The following is an 18,322-nucleotide window of genomic DNA, read 5'->3' as shown; positions in this document are numbered from 1 at the left end:
ATGACTCCAAAGCTTTGAACGGCAGTGTCATTTATTAGGCAGTGTTTCTTAGGGGCTAGTTACAAGTCAAAAAGGGAATGGAAAATGCACAGCAGTCGCACATGGGTATTGAGGTTAAAAGTTGTAAAACCCTCTGAGGGTTTATAGTGGTCTAAAACGTTGTGAATGCTGTTGTTTCTGGCTCTCATAGGATGAAATGGAGCTATAAAAATATTTAAACGGTATATACACTTATTCATTTACAATGTTGTGCAGATGTTAAAGTTGTTCTTTTTTATTTAATATACATAGCACAAGATCTGCTATCTGCACTGTAAACCCTAATGTTGAAATGACTGGATAAATTAAGTTGTCTTAATTAAACATTACTTTTTAAACATTTACAAGTTTTTTAAGCGTTAGTAACGCAAATGATTAAGTACAAAATTGTGGCTATGGGGAATACCAATAATCCCTTGTGCTTTAATTATGTTTCCTTGGGTAATTCCAAAGGGAAATTATGGATGCATTTAAATAGTTGTTATGGTAACAAAATGTGGTTCCATTTGTTAACATTAGTTAATGCATTAGGTATCATGAACAATGAACAATATTTTTTTACAGTATTTATTCATAATTGTTCATAGTGCATTAACTAATGTTTACAAAAGATTAATAATTGCTTAATAAATATTGTTCACTGGTAGTTCATGTTAAATAATGTTGTTAACTATAATGTTAACAAATGGAACCTTATAGTAAAATGTTGCCGTTGTTATTAATAATCCATATAGATTTAAGCTCTTTTGTAGTTTTATTTATTTATCTGCAACTTGTTGTTTTATGTGATGTCACCATTCAATTGATCTTTGTCCCCTTTAGTCAAGTTGGACCCTGTTAAATCTATCTCAGTTTTGCTTGTGCATGTGCAAATGCAAATGAAGTACAAGCAGTCCTGTTTATGCATTTCTGTGGAGAATTAAGTTATTGCATGATTCCCCTAGAATCAGTTATAATCTTCTTTATTTGAGCTTTGTTATTGTGTGGTCATTGATGATGGTTTGAGTCAATTAAATGAAAAGTAAGAAAAAACAATTATATTTAGATAGCAAATCTGAGTTTAGTCTACTTGCATCAGTTACCTTAACTTAAATAGTTATGTTCATTCTACACGAACACCAAGATAAGAGAACTTAATTACACAAGTTTTGGAGACATCATTATTCAATTCAATTGAAGGCATGAGTAATAAACTGAGTAACATCAAATTATTTTTTTTTTTGGTGCAGAACAATACATATCTGGAAGTACCATGTAAATTCCATGGCACGTGAATAAAGTAATCATTTAGTAACATGATATTAACATATAATCACTTTACCATGGTACTGCCAATACTTCCTAAATGACAATAGACAAAATGGTTGAAAACATCATCACTATAATGTCCGTTTAAAAACCCTCAATATCTTTAAATAAAAAAGTAATAATGAGTTTCTAAATTACGTCTTTTCCAACGTATCTGCATGCACAATCATCAGATCAGTTTCTGTTCTTGAATTCGGGCGCTTGATCCTGGGCATTTGTTGCAGGTCACTGAGGCTGCAGAGTTTATGGCTGATTATGGTATTAATATAAGAAGATTTTGCTCTATCCTGACTAATGAGCTGGAAACAGTCAAACAAGATATGTCAAGATTTTGTGTGGGGTGCGTTCATTCATCCATTACAGGAACCAGAGGCTTAAGACTATGAGACTCACAACTGTTGAGCCGTTAAACTGGTCAGCAATTACAATTCAGTTACTGTTTTTTTCATATAATGAACGTATACAGAAGAACACACACACACACACACACACACACACACACACACACACACACACACAACACAAAACCAGGAACCACGTCAAGCTTAAACTATGTTCAGGACAGAATACTTTCTTACTACTTAGGCCTACTAAAATACATTTTCAAAAAACTTGCACAGTGTGCAGTGTTCACATCCTACATACTGCAGAAACACCAAACAGCATTTCAGTGGGTGACTTTCCCTTTATATCCACATAGTATACAGTATATTTACATTGCATTACTGTTGAAGAGAAAAGAAGGAGATTTTTCCAGCCCCAAACCAGTCTCACCTCTTTTGGCCTGAACTGCTCGGAGGTGACTCAGAATGCAACAGTGCCACCTACTGATGATCAGTTCAAACAGCCACCGATAAACCTATTCATTCTATTCACGCACGCACGCACGCACGCACACGCACGCACGCACGCACACACAGCTGGGTGGATTACTTCAGAATTGCAATTGAGTACAGATCACAAATGGCATGACAATATTGTAATCCGTAATGGAATCTTTTGGATTCTATCTTTTATGTAATCTAATTACTTTTGGATTACCTCTTATACTCTTGTTTATTTATTGTCACATGCATTAAAGGAGGATAATCAATACTAGTTTGATATAATATTGCTTAAATGCATTTAAGAAAATGTAATGTATAAATTGATACATGATAAATTAAGATTCCAACGCTATTTGTGGCCAAGATGGCAGAAAAATATTGTCTTCCAGGTTTGTATTTTTTTGTTGACGTCCAGAATCAATAATTAATGAAGGTCACTAGATATGATGTAGACATAGTATTTCACAGTTATAAATCATTGGTGTTAAGTAACTTGCATTATTATTTCATGAGAAGGCATGGTCTAATGTATATTAGCGGTAGGCTTATTTAGAATGAAATATTTTTAAGATTTAAAAAAATAACAAAAGTTTTTCAATAAAGTATGTCACAAAATTATCTTAAAATGTCATTTAATCTAATCACAAGTACTTGATTTGTATAATCTGATTACATAATCCAGATTATATGTAATCCGTTACTACCCAGAATTGCACATAACACACATTAATTGAAATATTTCAATGAAAGGCCACTGAGGGATGAGCTCAAAATATTGATCAATATATTAACATTTGTATAAAATTGAGTTTTAGACATAGAAAACTCAGCAAATCCTCCAAATTCAGCAAAATTACAGTTATAAAGAGTATGATCCGTTGCTTCCAAAAAGGCACCAGTGAGTTTAAAAGTCAGTTCAGGTGTTCAGGTGTGCTTTCATTTACTAAAGCTAAATTTGTAAACCTTGGCAAACGCTCATTGGTGAGGCTCCTTTTGTAATGTAGAAATATTTGGCAATCTGAAAGGCAATTTAGACATTTAAAAACAGTTCAGTCTTTGGCAAGAAAAATTGGATCCCGAAAAGCTCCTTTGCATAAATTACGCAGCAGTTTATGATTAAATGTTCCTTATGTTTCCTCAACAGCTGCCTGATTTAAAATAAAATAATAAAAAAAATCCCCCCAGATATCCACTTTTTGGAGTATTTGGACTTTCCAAATTGTCACTTTACATTCCAGGTTGTCCGTTTTTGCTCCCATGTTTTGGGATTATGTAAGGGCAGTTGAGATTGCTGGTTATATTGATAGATATCATCTGATTGGTGGATGTGTTGACTAATGTTGTTAGATATCTGAATCTGGACAGTATTCCTCTGTGATGAGAAAGGCTGGGCTTGTGTCCGTTGTGCCGTATGACTGACAAGGAACGTCCTTATCAGAGGATTCAGACAATGAGTCTGGGTTAAGCACTTTGGGAATATACACCTATGAAGAGTTAAACAGAGAGAGAGTCAGAGACAAAACTGCAAAGTCAGACAGACATAATATTGAATTGCCTCATAACTGAAATAGCAACACAGATTCAATAACAATTTACCGAGGCAGATGAGCAATCTGAGGCACCATCTGTAGCATCTTCATCTTCCTCTTTAACCTAAATAGACATTACAGACATACACGTATATAAAAATAGAGGAATTGTAAATTATATCATATACTGTATATAATATTTATCCTCCTGAGACCAGAGCATGACTGCTGAGTGAATTTTCCGTATCCCTTTTTGATTTGTAACAAGTAACCCCTAATAAACATGCAGAAATAAATCTAGCACAAATAGTTTTCCTAAAAATGTATGTCCACATTTGTGGACAGCAGGACTAAGCTGTGAAATTTAAAATAAAAACTAAGCTATAAAAAGTCAGATTTTTTGTTTTTATCAAATTGTTTATTATTTTTCCGGGAGTGTTGGATATTCATGTTTTTTTAGACATTACAGATACAGCGGAGTATCTATAAAGTTGCACTGGAACAATGTGTATTGTGAAAAGCACAAATAAAAAATTACACATATAAAAATGATTTGACTTTTTATATTACAATGTTTTTTTCTACTTTGTCAACAAAATCTCTATTCTCTCTTTGTCTCATTGTCAAACAAACAAGTGATAGCCTGTGCTGAGACATTTTACCAATCAGAATTAATTATGCTAATTTCTGATAAGTTATAGCCAACATGGTTCAAATCACTGCCAACCATGTTAAATTAAAATTATACATTATAAATTCTGAATCCAAGTACTGATTACCATTGTTCTATGTCTGCCAAACATGTTGAGTACTTCAAGCATCATCTGCAGCCTAAAACTGAACTTTTGATATAAAGATGGATTGAATGCTTTTGAAGCTTCATAGGAAACCTATAGAAAGCTCTCTTGCTCCCTATTTAGTGAATGACTTAACCTCCAGTGTGCTGTCTGTCTGCACTGGTCTCAAAACAGTTAGAAATGCAATGTATTTTCTTCATATAAAGCCTCTAAAATGTAAAATTGCACCGTAAATAAAGGATTTCTAATGAAAACCTTGTGATGTTGTACACTATAGTGTGCATTGTGTTCAGCAGTGTGACGTTTTGTGATAAATTATGTGAAAATTTTACAAATGGCATTTTGGATGAAACTAGAGACTCTAATTTTGTGACTCAAACAGGTTTCAAAATTAAAACATAATTACGTTTCTAACCAGATGTAGTTTTGTTGGCGTTTCTCCCAAAGACAAACTCTGCTGTGATCGGCGCTATGTTGTTTTGTCACATGACTGTACGTCAAAAGTTTAACCCTTTACTGACAGTACTGAGTCTTCTGAACTAAGATCAGTCAGTTTAAATGAAATTGAATTATGCATTGTGCATAGCGAAGCCAAAACACAACATCCATACGTGTACATGATGTCGCATCAGCATAATTAAAACATTGACATTACACTTATAATGAAACAAATATAATCTTACATTGTAGTTGTGGGGGCTGAGGTATTTGAAGTGTCCGAAGCAGGTATAACTTATACCGATGAAGATGGTCACACACAAAACCACTAATGTGAACAGAGATGTTGCCGCCATGAAACCTGCAGAGACAGATACAGATCACAAACAGAACAGTTTTATTCATCAGGACACACATTTATCCAACACACTAATAAAATAGCTCACAACATAAAGCACAACAAAAATGTAAGTCTGAGAAGCACACATGTATTCAGCCAATCAGTGATTAATGGGCAGTACCTGTTCTGAGCACAGAGAAGAAGAAGAGCCAGAACAGGCATATGATTGGTGCAGCCAGTGCTTGATTGACAGCACCCAGGTGAACTTGCCGATCAAGTCGGGCTGGCAGATAAGCAAAGTACAGGTTGTGTTTGTCCACCAGGTGTTTGAGCAACAGGTAAAGCACACCTACAACATTGACATTAGAGGAGAAGTCTGTATGTTAATGGAGTGTTAAATACAGTCATACTGTGTAAGAGGAATTGAAGAAAATATTCACACCGAAGGGGACGATGACAGGACAGGTGATGCTGTACGCCATGATGACTGTAAACACACACAGCGTCCATCCATACATTGCTCCATACTGAAACTCATATGCCTGATTCTACAGAGAGAAAACAGGGATGAGATGAGATAATAGAAGTTTATTTAAGTTACAACTGAATTAGAGATGTCTATTCAAATCAGTTTATGGTTCTCTGGTAAATATTCCTCTTTGAAAGGTCAAAGGTCAAAAACTGACCTGTTTAACATATGTTCTCTCAGCTGCCGAATGTGCAAGTGCCAGACGCACAATGTAGAGCAGTAACCCTGGCAACCGCAGCAACTCCATGCCGGAGCCCACAAGAGCTGCCGCGATCACGTAGTTTACAAAGAACGCCCCCTGATCAGGTAAAAACACACACCTGAGAGACCGGGAGAGACTATATTTAGGTTGCATCTATTTATGTGCATGTCAATAAATGTTTAAAACATTTCAAAAGAACATTCAGATCTTTCTGCAAATACATAACATGGGAAAAAAGACGACAGCTGAAGCAATACTCACTCAAACCTCAGCTTCCCCTCAGATTGTAAGTCGAACACCCAGCGGAAAAACACATCCAGACTGAGGGAAAAGGCAATGGATCTGATCATTAGATCACCATCAGAGGTGTTTACAGAGGCAAAGAGAGCAATTATGTGAGTTAAAGTGTCCTGTTCTGAAGTTTCGCTCATTGCTACGTTCTCCATTAATTACAATAGTTTTTTCAGACCCGCAATGCAGCCAGGTATCTTCACACCTTCCGCTACGTACAGCAGTCCCCGAATGTTGAGTGCATGAAGTGTCCAACATTCCACACAGCATTTTGATGGTTGAAGAAGTGCATCATCCGGGTATTCGTAGTAAACTTCTTTTTGTTGCAATTTCAGTGTTAACAAACTACTTGCACTACTTACACTTACAAATGACATAGAAGAGTGCAGAAGTGTGCAGTTTGGGTAGCACATACATTTTCCATGTTTTTTTTTTTATAGTGTTTTCTTTACAATCACTCGTGACCCTTTTTTTCCAAGCTGGTCTATTTTGGAATACTCTATTTCAAAAACAAAACAAAACACCTAAACAACAAATAAAAAAAATTAAAACTGTTGCTGGCGCTTTAAATGTCAGTCAGATGGTCTCTTCCTGTTTAAGTGGGCTGTTCTTGGCTAGAACAGGCAGCAAACCAGAATTTATGTCAGACTTAATGCTGTTACATAAGACTACATGGAATCAATTAACACCCCTTAACTGTGGTAATGTCACTGTAATGCACAACATATTTTAGCTTACTGCTTTAGTGTGTATATGTTCAGAGTAAGAGAGAGTTCCTACCTGGTCAGGCCCAGTGATGGCAAAATCAACACCATGAAGATCAGGAAGGTGTACAGCTTGTACATCATGCTCATGTTCTCACTAGACCTACACATGCACAAACACACATAGACAAGCATTACTGAGTGTAATTGCTTGTGTGTGAAAGTGAGTGTTTGTGATTGAGAGTGTACCTGGTCCAATGGGCTTCTGCCAGAGTAGAGTAATACACTACGGTGGGCAACAGGGCAGAGAAGGTCCATAGTAGAATTGTGGGAAAGAACTGGCTGACAACAGCACTCTAAAAACACATCACACAGACTTATCATCAATGTATTCCATAGGTATACATGCATCATGCTATGTGTGTTTTGTAGACAGAATAAAAATGCATGTTTGGTCACATACGTTCAGATAGTGAATGGGTTTGGTGACGTTAAACTTGTCCATGGTGCTGATGATGATGGAGGGAGTTGTGAGGAAGAAAAGGAGGATGAACAGGGCAATGTTCAGCAGTAGACAACGCAACCACCAACGCCAACCACGTACTGACAAATTCTCCCTTTAAGAGATATGTGAAGAGAGAAAAGAAGGTAAATACAATGATAAACAAAACAAACTGTAGAAGATCAGCTGGAATAATCTTCCCAAACAAAAGCATGTTGTAATATTACAGATTCTGCCATCAAAAATGGAACCTACCAGTAGATATTATGTGGGTTTGTGGCGTAACTCACTTTCCATCTTCGAACCCTCAGCTCTGTGCTCTTAGAGGATGGCTGAGGCTCCTGGCCACACCCCCACTTAACTCCAGCCACACCCCTTGCCCCGCCTCCACAGTCCAGAGCATTGAAATTTTTCAGAATACTGTGAGGTAGAACAAATGACACTCAGATATATAATCAGCTGAATTTTAGAACCACTAGAACAGAGTTTGTACTAATTGAACAGTGTGTCTGAATGGCAAATTACTACCCAACTCTTTCCATCAATACTTTTTAGTACTTAATAAAATATGCTTATTTTCATAATCAACATTTTTGCTGCCTACTATTTGATGCTGCCTAGAAAATGTTTCCCAATTAGGCAGCTCACTAGGTTCTGGAACAGACTTTGTGTAGTTAGTCTGACAGAAGAGCACTTACTAAGAGGCCATGTATACGTTCTGTAGGGTGACAAAAGCCATGCCCAGAGGAGCCAGCTGTTCACTTTCCTGTAGTTTATTTACCTCTTCAACTAGCGCAGCCTCCTGTGAGCTATAGTATTCTATAGCATCAACCTATACAGAAATACACATGTTATCTTGATGCCCAAAACATCAAAGCCACAAATCCCCCCCACTTATGGTATGGTTCATCATACTTTTTCACAGCTCTGACAGTGGCAGCAGCAGCACAGGTAGCTGCACGGACGCGTGTTGATGACCTCCCGCCGGCCATGCCGCTCAAGAATCTTACAGTAATGCTGCAGGTTTTTTTCAGCCCGCTTTCTGTTTACAATATAATGTCATTAAACATAAACTAACAACAGCAGATTAACAAGATTCTCCCATTGTTTAAGGACACACAAAAACATAAATAATATGATATTTGGGAAAAATAAAGAGAGAAAAGTCTTCACCTATTTTTGGACAGGTTGATCAGTTTGGCCACATCATAACACAAGTTAACATGAATCACTTGACAAGTAGGGTATGCCTCTCTGCAAACAAATGTTTAAACAAATTAAGACATGTAAACATCTTATGGGTTAAAGGAGTAGTTCACCCAAAATTCTCTCATGCACACATTGTTCGGGAATGGTTTGAGGAATACGATGTTGCCCTGGCCTACAAATTTCCCAGATCTCAATCCGATTGAGCATCTGTGGGATGTGCTGGACCAACAAGTCAACTTCAGTGGTCTTGTAGAGTCCATGCCTCAGCGGGTCGGCACTGTTTTGGGCACGTGGAGGACCAACATCATATTAAGCAGGTGGTCATAATGTTTTGGCTCATTAGTGTACAGCATAGAGTTATATATTTTATAAACAGATGTGGCTTTTGTCGTGTGTTTTTTTTTCCATGAAACATAAACAGAATATGAAAAACTGTTACACACAATTACTTAATGCAAATTATCCCATAAAACAAGGTAAGATATTGCATTATACAATGCGTAGATCCAAAGGTAATCTTCACAGAGCAAATGTTGACATGCTACTGAGCAGCTGAAGGGAAGTGGGGTGGTTGTTCCCGGATCCTACTGCCCTAAATAGCTAGCTGGCTGTTTGTTGTAAGGTCTGTAAAACCTTTAAACCTCAAGCTTTTAAAACATCAAAGTTTGTCTTGAAAAATTTTACCTATCGAATTGCCCTTGAAATTCCATTGGTTAACCCACTGTAAGCAGAGGCCAAATTTCTATTTGAAAACACCTCTCATCCACACCAGAACGGCATTTTCCTCCACTGAAAACAAAGACTTTCAAAAACGCTCTACACAACCACGTGCTTTGGAAAACTATGACGTTAGAAAACTGAAAACTGAGGTTTCAACATTAAACTGATTAATATGGATGTGGCCTGAGGACGTGTATTTCATTTCTAATTAAACAAAGAGTGTGGAAATATAAAGTAAGTCAGAGGAGGGAAAAGATGGAGTGAATAGCTAATAAGAGTGAACTGCATGAAGTCTTGTAAAAGTGTTCCCACTTACATAAAGTGAGTTTTTATACTCTCATCACTGGCTGTAGTTGGAACAGAACTCACAAACAGGGTGTTTCTGGCCTATGAAAACACAAACCCGTTAGACTGACATCAACCAACAAGTATATGCGTGAGTGAGATTGCAGAATGGCTTACCATCTCTCTCTTAGTTCCCTTCATTTTTGAAGTGTGCCGTCTCAGCAGCGCCACCGTCAGCATAAGATAGAGAACTGCAAACACAGTGTGCAGCCACAGTAGTTTATCACTGAAGAGACATAATACAATACACGGTTTAAACAGACACTCACATTCACAGTTATATTTAAAGACATACTGTATACACAAACACACATACATACCCCTGCTGGAGATTGGCTATTGTGGTTCTACCAAAACTGTAGGGGTCATTGCCTGGAAAAAGAGTAATCACTTTCCTTTCAGCAGAGACCGAAACAGGGCAAGTCATTTATGAAGAAAAACAGGAACATATTTCATATAGTGAGAGCTAAGGTTTCAGTAACAGCCTACTTGAGACCAAATTGAATATAAAATAGCCTATATGTCTAACACTATGAGGATTATGTGTGGTGGAGTGAATGTGTGACAAGTACCCAGCAGGTCTCCGGACAGATTGACTGGCAGTATGATGGACACTGACAGCACACAGATGAGCAACTGCAGAGTAATCAGGTGCTTCTGAAAAGACAGATAATGAACGGCATCCACTCCACATCTCTCCTTGACTATCGTCTCACTGTATGCACACACACACACACTCACATCAGTTTCACTTCTCAACTTTCAAATCTAAACTTCCCGTACTGAGCTTATGAATATGTAAAAAATATAGAAACCAACATTAGAACACAACAAAGGCTTTTTGTGTGTGTGTGTGTGTGTGTGTGTGTGTGTGTGTGTGTGTGTGTACTTACTCCATATTGATGATGAAAGTGAGCCAAGAACAGCAACCCTACAAGAAATGAAGAAAATCATAATGATGATGCTGTTGATGCCATAATAAGGATGATAAATCCTAAACGTACCCTCTCATACTCTGGTTCTTCACCGGCAATGGATGACGTCATTCTACTGTAACGTCGTTTATTGGCATCGCTCAACCTGTGACAAACATAGTCATATCAGTAATCAATAGTTAATTTAATTACAAATAAATAATAATAATAAATAGGTATTAAAAAATACATATACTTTTTTTAAATAAGATTTGGGCAACTTCAATGTTACAAATATAACAGAATAATTTGCAGCGTTTAAGACAATTACAAAAAAAATATGATATTGTATGTTTCCATGGTAAAAGTAAGGCACAGTATGTTTCCATAGCGAGAGAAATGTCACACACCCTTGAGACTCTGCGATAAGAGCGAGTCTCCCATAATCCCAGAGTTTCCTTCTGATCAAAGTGAAGGCCAATAGCAGTATCTGCAGATGGGAACGGTAACACAATTACATCACGCACTTCTAATGTGTATGGGTCAATCAGATCACAATGAACTCTCTTGCTAAGCAATATTTTATGTAACCTAACATAATATAATTTATGACATGAGAACTTACCAAAAAGACTATAAAGTCTAGCAGCAGTACTGTGGGTACTCCTCCGAATGTCACCCCCTTTAGTACAGTGCTCTGTGTGGCACTGAAACAGCTACTGTTGTCCACATGCCCAGTTCCATTATCCACCAACAGGGGGAGGTGCTCCCACCATGTGGAGGCCATCTGGAAGATATACAGGCTACAGGTACTGTACAGACTAGAGTGTACAATATGATTTTCTTTGGGCCACACAAACTGAATGACTAGTGTTTTGTTGTCCTTTAAGGTTTTTATACCCCTTGCGATTATGTCTTATCGATATTTCAGCTGAAATCAGGCCGGGAATCAACAGAAATACAGTTCGCAATATTTAAAGATAGGCTAAATGCTGATTGCTCATTGTCACAATGAGGTGGCTGTAGATTGTGGGTGGACAACCATATAAAAAAACATTTTCTCAGTTTCACTTTTAAAGAAGAGATGAACCACAACGTACTATTTTAAATATTACACAATATTTGTTGGGTGTTTCAGAGGACATATATGCCAGTAATATGGTAGTAAACAACATCCCAGATGGCAGTTGATACACTAGCCTAAATGATGTTGACAAATTGGGAAGGAAATGAAAGGGGATTCTTTTTTTTAAGGGGGGTGCAGTCAATAAAATGTCACATGCATTCAGGTCAAAACTGAGAGGGAGTTTTATTTTATTTTAAGATTGTATTACAAGCAAAACTGAATTTAACAATGGTCTAGATCACATGATAATTCCACATCAATGCCATAAATTCATGGGGGATTTGAGACATTCCATAATAGTGCCTAAAAGTTAAAGTGCATTCAAGTTTCATATTTATTATTATTAAAGGTCCTTGATGTTGGACTACAATTATGTGGCATTTTGATTATAAAAGTCCTTAAAGAAATAGTTCACCAAAAACTAAAAATTCTCATCTCATTTACTCACCCTAATGCCATCCCAGATCCATATGACTTTCTTCTGCTGAACACAAACAATGATTTTTAGAAGATTATCTCAGCTCTGTTGGTCCTTACAATGCAAGTGAATGGTGACCAGACTTTTGAAGGTCCAAATATCTCATAAAGGCCACATAAAAGTAATCCATTAGATTCCAGTGGTTAAATCCATGGTGTGGGTGAGAAACAGATCCATATTTAAGTCATTTTTACCATAAATCTCCACTTTCACTTTAAAAATAAGAAAGCGAAAGAGGAGATTTATAGTAAAAACGACTTATATAATGATCAGTTTCTCCCCCACACTTATCTTATCGCTTCTGTTGACATGGAGCCTTATGGATTACTTTTATGTGGCCTTTATGAGATTTTTGGACCTTCAACGGTCTGGTCACCATTCACTTGCCAACTCACCAACAGAGCTGAGATACTCAACTTACTTCATGATGGGAGGTTAAAATCGAGGACTATTATAAGAATCATATCTTATCGACATACCTCTCTGTGGTGCCCAGCATTTGCACATAGAAGTTTTACTTACTCCTGAGAGTGTTTTTGTGGCTGAAAGGCACAGATTATGCAGAAGTAGTTGTAGCCGCCTTAAAACCACATTAGAGTAAGTGAAACTACTATGTGTCCACTGACTGAGGAATTCAACTAACCCATCAGTGAGAAATTCTTGGTTCACAATGTGTCAGATGCAACTGTGAAATCACACAGACATGAGTGCAAAACAGATTTCAACAGAGATTTTTTTCAAGAAAGATCACTTTCAATGTGTTCTTATAATGTGGTGCCCTAACTCTTTTGCATTGAACCATTATCAAACTGTCTGCCGTGTTATACCATAGTTTAGGCAGCATTTTGCATGACATGAAACATATTGTTGTCTACATTTTTTTGTAGAACTTTTCTTTATAGAATCAGTTTTATTATATTTCATGTATTTATTGCATTAACCCCTATGCAGTATGCACCTATCTAACTGGCTGTTCTGCTATGATTTGCCATAGTCAAGGCAACATCTGTGCATTATTGAAAACAATACTTTCTTCACTGAGTGACAGCTGATGATCGTGATGGACATTGGACAATCCACTAAACAGCAACTAAATTATCATTGTCCGACGGTCGGACACAAGACAGCATCTCAACCACACTTTATCATGAACACGCATTAAAACAAACACAAAGGTGCCAGTGAAATGCTTCAATAAGTGTGACAGGTGACGTGACGTAATAATGCATCTGACTCTTCTAACGGCCCGACAAAGTTAGTTTGATTCAACTTTCAGCATAAACCAAAAGACTTGTTGACGTTCTGGACCTCAGTTGTATCCTATTAATATTATAAAAATGTTACAAAACAAAAGCATACCTCGGTGGACTTTATTCCGCTTCTAGGTTCTCCAAAACCGGTCGGATGTTCAGCTGAGACGAACTCGAATGAGCAAAGTAAACTTCGCAAAGTCTCACTTCCGCACATGCGCAGACACACTCTGATCTCCACCCAGTCAAACACACCAATGCGCTATACACACATTACACGCAAACATATCTTTCTTAAACATTTCAATAACTATGCACAGCAAGATGGTTTTTTGAGTAACAAATTAAGTTAATGTGTATTAAATAAAACCACTTAAAACTGCATAATTGCATGCTCATTTTAATCACATTTGGCATTTCATAATTTAAAGGTGCTCTCAGTAATTTTTTCCCTCATTTAAAAAGTTTTACTCCTAAAGAAATTAATAGTAATATTGAGATATGCATAAAATCATGAGCACTCAGATGAAGACTCCAGTCATATCAACCTCATAAAAGCTGTTTTATTTTACATGGTGCAGTCCTCACATGGGGGCTGCCATGTCAGAATCACATGACCTGCCAAATAGTACTGGCTTAATCTCAGTAACTGCACTGTTATCGGACACTTTCAACAATTAATTAAATTAATCATGGCTTACTGTGAATAGTAAATTTCTACAATGGCATTGGAAACTGAAAGCTACCATGTGTGAATGATGCTGAATCCATGCCACAAAGTGTCAGTGTAAGTTGGGTCAGCCAGTGTGAGAGTCTTCATAACAAATCTATTCCCCCCACTAAAAGGGATATTCTGTGTTCAATACAAGTCAAGCTCAATCAACAGCATTTGTGGCATAATGTTGATTTCCACAAAAAATTATTTTGACTCGTCCCTTCTTTTTCTTTAAAAACATAAATAAAATAAAGAGCAAAAATGGAGGTTACAGCGAGGCACTTACAATGGAAGTGACTGTGGCCAATTTTTGGAGGGTTTAAAATCAGAAATGTGAAGTTTATAATTTTATTAAAACCACTTAAATTGATTCTTCTGTTAAAACTTGCTTGTTATTTATGCTTTAAAGTTTTAAGGGTTTTAAAGGATTAAGGCATTACGTCAGGTTGGCAACAAAGTTGTAAAATTGGATATAACTTTACACTGAAAGTGTTGGTTAGCAATTTTATCCCACTTAAATCATTTTAACATGCATATTGTTTACGTCTTGTGGCTATTCTTTTGAAACGGTGAGTAATATAAAATTTACGAATTGGACCCATCCAATTCCATTGTAAGTGCCTCACTGTAACCTCGATTTTTGCTTCTTTTTTTTTCAAGAAAATGGCGAGCGTGTCAAAATGAATGTTGTGGTAATCAACATAATGCCACAAATGCTGTTGATTAAGCTTAACTTGTATTGAACCCGGAATATTCCTTTATGGATCTTTTTACGGTGGTCTTTAGCCCCTTCAACAAGTGAGCTTTTAACCCCAAAAACTATCCTTTCAATTATTGGACAGTTATTAAAATTCTTTTTTTTTAATCACCTTGGAAGAAAACTGAAAATCACTGAAAATGAGTAATTTTGTCTCACAAATAAATGTTGTCGTTTCAGGTTTTTAACCCAATTTTAACCACGTTGTACCCTACAATATTGTTAATTTCCAGTGTAGACAATACTTGTTTATTTATCAAAAGCATTGCATGCAGAAATCATTGTCAATGAAAAGTTGTATGTACAAGCTCCGGAGAAAGAAATTAGTAGGACTATTGATGCTTTGAAAAGGTATTGAGGAAAAGCAGATATACTGTAGGCCTAATGCTTTGACAATATTGTATCTAAAGACAGTCATGCCAATAAAGTACTATTGAAATCAGAGAAAGAATCACAATGAGTTAAGACTTCAGTATATAGGGAAAACGCAATGTGAAAAGTAAAAATCTATAAACAAGTGCCAAAATATTGTACAGACTCCAATTTAATTTGCTATGTGCAATGCAACATAGGCTTATTATTTATCCAACCATGCAATTAGATTGCTTTGGCTGTTAAAAATTTGCAGAATTTCCAAACAGTGGCTGATTAAATTGGTGCATCCTCACATTTGGCTTAAATAGATTATAGCGAGGGAGGGTGGTGAGAGAGATGAAGAAAGTGTTTGAGCCTTTACAGTGAATCCCAAGTGATTGACATGACAACTATATCCGTGCAATATCATCCAGCTCACGTTCTCATTCCCCTCTCCAGGCCCTCTGCGACACCATCTGATGCACAAATTAACCCCTGCTGCAGGCTGGAGAAGGGCGACAGGTTCCCTAATCAATGGCTGATTGCTGCAGCGTCGCTCTGGGAGAGAGCAGCGTTGATTGGGGGATGGAGCCTTTGATTGTTTTCAGTCAGCCTGACAGCTGAGGAATACTGCCTCTAATCAACTTAGTCAAGATACTGGAATGAGTGTCAAATGAACAGTCATAGTCTACACACACAACATAAACATACACACCCTCATTTAGATGTTTTGCTTTGTTAGGCTACTGTAAAGACACTAAGGGAGTGTAGCATTAATCATATTTCCTTCTTTGCTGCAGGTTTCCTCATTGAAACTGAGGTTAGACTAGACTAACTTTTTTATATTTAAACAATAGTCAAATTGCAGTAGATTCCCTTTAAGTTCCTACAGATGGTTTGATGTCTTATTGCGTTCTGAGATGAGCATGGAAAATGCATTTGCTGTGCTTGTGATTGATTTCACTCTTTTAATCAGGTAAATCACTGTCCTTACACAGGGGGAACATGACAGTTTACATGTCTGCACATCTTTTCTGCATGAAAACTTGTGATAGCATGTGGAATAATGGTGTCTTTTAAGGAACTACCTCACTGTATCTTTACTTTTTTGGCCCATGTGATTGAAACATATAAAAAATCAAGTGCCACAAATAATGTTATAATATGTTTCTTTATAAAGACTTGCTGATTAGCATTTTGTAAAGGAATACTTTTAACACAGGACAAGACAAAACATTAAAATTTCATAATTAATATTTATGTAAAGTTACCATATGAATTACTTCCAAAATGTTGATTTAAGCAAGTATGACATGACCACAGAGACTGTTCTTCATGTAGATTGATCCAAACAACACCCAACTGATGATAGAATAGAATCCTTTATTTTGGTCACACATTATACACACAGTTTTTTGCATATATACAGTGAAATTGATTAGCTTTCACATATCCCAGCTAAGCTGGGGTCAGAGTGCAGGTTCAGCCATGATACGGCACCCCTGGAGCAGATAGGGTTAAGGGCCTTGCCCAAGGGCCCAACAGTGGCATCTTGGTGGTGCTGGGGCTTGAACCCCCAACCTTCTGGTCAGTAACCCTGAGCCTCAACCACTGAGCCACCACTGCCCCAGCCCATGATGTAGATGAGTATGCTGAAGCTGATGTACTTCTACTCATTGTAGCATTTTGGACTTAGAAAGGTGAACCCAGAAGTCCATCAGGCACTACATGAGTCCAAATAACACGAAGCTCCCCTCGATGCATTGCATAAGCAGTTCAGACCGTGTCCCTGCTGTCTCAAAAACTTTGGGTGGACTCAGCCCCAACCACAGGCCACAGATAAGTTCCTGGAGCACCATGCAAAATGCCAATGATACAGTAGGGCAGGAACATTTTCTTCAGAGCTTGTTTCACTGTAGAATTAGTCTTGAATGTCAGCAGTATCTTAAAGTACTTGACAAGGATGCAGGACACACAAAGTGTAAAGCTAAGACCGAAAAGTCCCTGCCCAGTTTGGCAATGTGTGTTTGTGTGTTTCCCACCAAACAGTATTGAGCTGGTGAATGTCCCAATCAGGGACAGAAAAATGAGGATGGAGATGGGCCACCCTGCGGCAATGACCACCGGGGTGGTCCAGTTCACCAGGAACACAAGCATCACAATCAGGGTCAACAGGAGACCAAGACAAGCAAACACTAGCATAGTTGCATTTATAGGAGACCAGTGGGTATCTAAACAGTTTTCACATTCATCTGCATCTGGGAATGAATGAGGAGGGACATTCAATAAACAGATTTTTAGCACATGTTTGTATTATGGTATATACCATTTGTCAGTAGAATATATAATTTGCAAATTAAGAATTAAGTTAAATGAATAATTCAGTTTTACAATATATATATTGTGGGTTTTTTGTGTGTGGTTGGGTGTGCAGGTGGGTGGGTGTAACTAAAAAGGTTTGAATTGAAAGTTTACTCAACTAGTGTTGGCTGATGTTATAATTTCAGTAGGGTGAATATATACTTGGGATTAATATTTACCTGTTTGATAAGAAAGGGTTTTTGGTGGACATGGCTCACACTTAAAGCAAAGGGTGGGTTTGCCATCAAAAAAGACCCGTTTAAACCCTGAGAGACAATGTTCTGAGCACCACGAAAAAAACATGACTTTCAAAATACGTTTATATAATGTAACTATACATTTACATTAAATATCAGTACATACTACAAAATAAATAATGTCTGTACCAATCTTGATTAATTAAATTTCATCATTTATTTCCACACAAAACCATTTCAAGGTTGCAACCAAATTTCAAGGTAATGGAGCAGACACTTACTGTGATGTTTTTCACCTGACTTATGTAACTTTGAGTCAGGAAAGAGACACTGTCCTTTTCAATGATGTAGCGGGCCACATACTTTAGTATCACATTATTGATCCTTTCT

The 18,322-nt window shown here is 37.1% G+C and overlaps 1 protein-coding gene across 5 annotated transcripts; it reads right to left on the bottom strand.

Annotated features, from left to right (window-relative positions):
- Positions 1–2,002: 2,002 nt before the first annotated feature.
- tmem63a (transmembrane protein 63A) lies at positions 2,003–13,748 on the bottom strand. 5 transcript variants are annotated; one of them, XM_052119033.1, is made up of 24 exons: positions 13,658–13,725; positions 12,269–12,301; positions 11,320–11,481; positions 11,105–11,184; positions 10,785–10,860; positions 10,674–10,711; positions 10,353–10,495; positions 10,101–10,152; positions 9,898–10,006; positions 9,752–9,822; positions 8,680–8,760; positions 8,422–8,548; positions 8,205–8,338; positions 7,762–7,926; positions 7,468–7,621; positions 7,254–7,360; positions 7,081–7,167; positions 6,271–6,330; positions 5,965–6,127; positions 5,721–5,826; positions 5,460–5,627; positions 5,184–5,299; positions 3,771–3,827; positions 2,003–3,658 (listed from the first exon to the last, which is right to left on the bottom strand). In XM_052119033.1, exons 3-24 carry the CDS (start codon positions 11,479–11,481, stop codon positions 3,518–3,520), a joined length of 2,397 nt encoding a protein of 798 aa, XP_051974993.1. In that variant the 5' UTR covers positions 12,269–12,301; positions 13,658–13,725; the 3' UTR covers positions 2,003–3,517. The 5 variants fall into 5 exon arrangements, with proteins under 5 accessions (XP_051974993.1, XP_051974994.1, XP_051974992.1 ...); XM_052119034.1 differs by having other exon boundaries at positions 12,269–12,304; positions 13,658–13,708; XM_052119032.1 differs by lacking the exon at positions 12,269–12,301 and having other exon boundaries at positions 13,658–13,748.
- Between the last annotated feature and the right edge of the window lie 4,574 nt (positions 13,749–18,322).

This window comes from Xyrauchen texanus, chromosome 45 (assembly GCF_025860055.1).
Source record: "Xyrauchen texanus isolate HMW12.3.18 chromosome 45, RBS_HiC_50CHRs, whole genome shotgun sequence".
In the NCBI taxonomy this organism is placed as follows: Eukaryota; Metazoa; Chordata; class Actinopteri; order Cypriniformes; family Catostomidae; genus Xyrauchen; species Xyrauchen texanus.
This window is presented reverse-complemented; position numbering and strand designations above follow the sequence as displayed.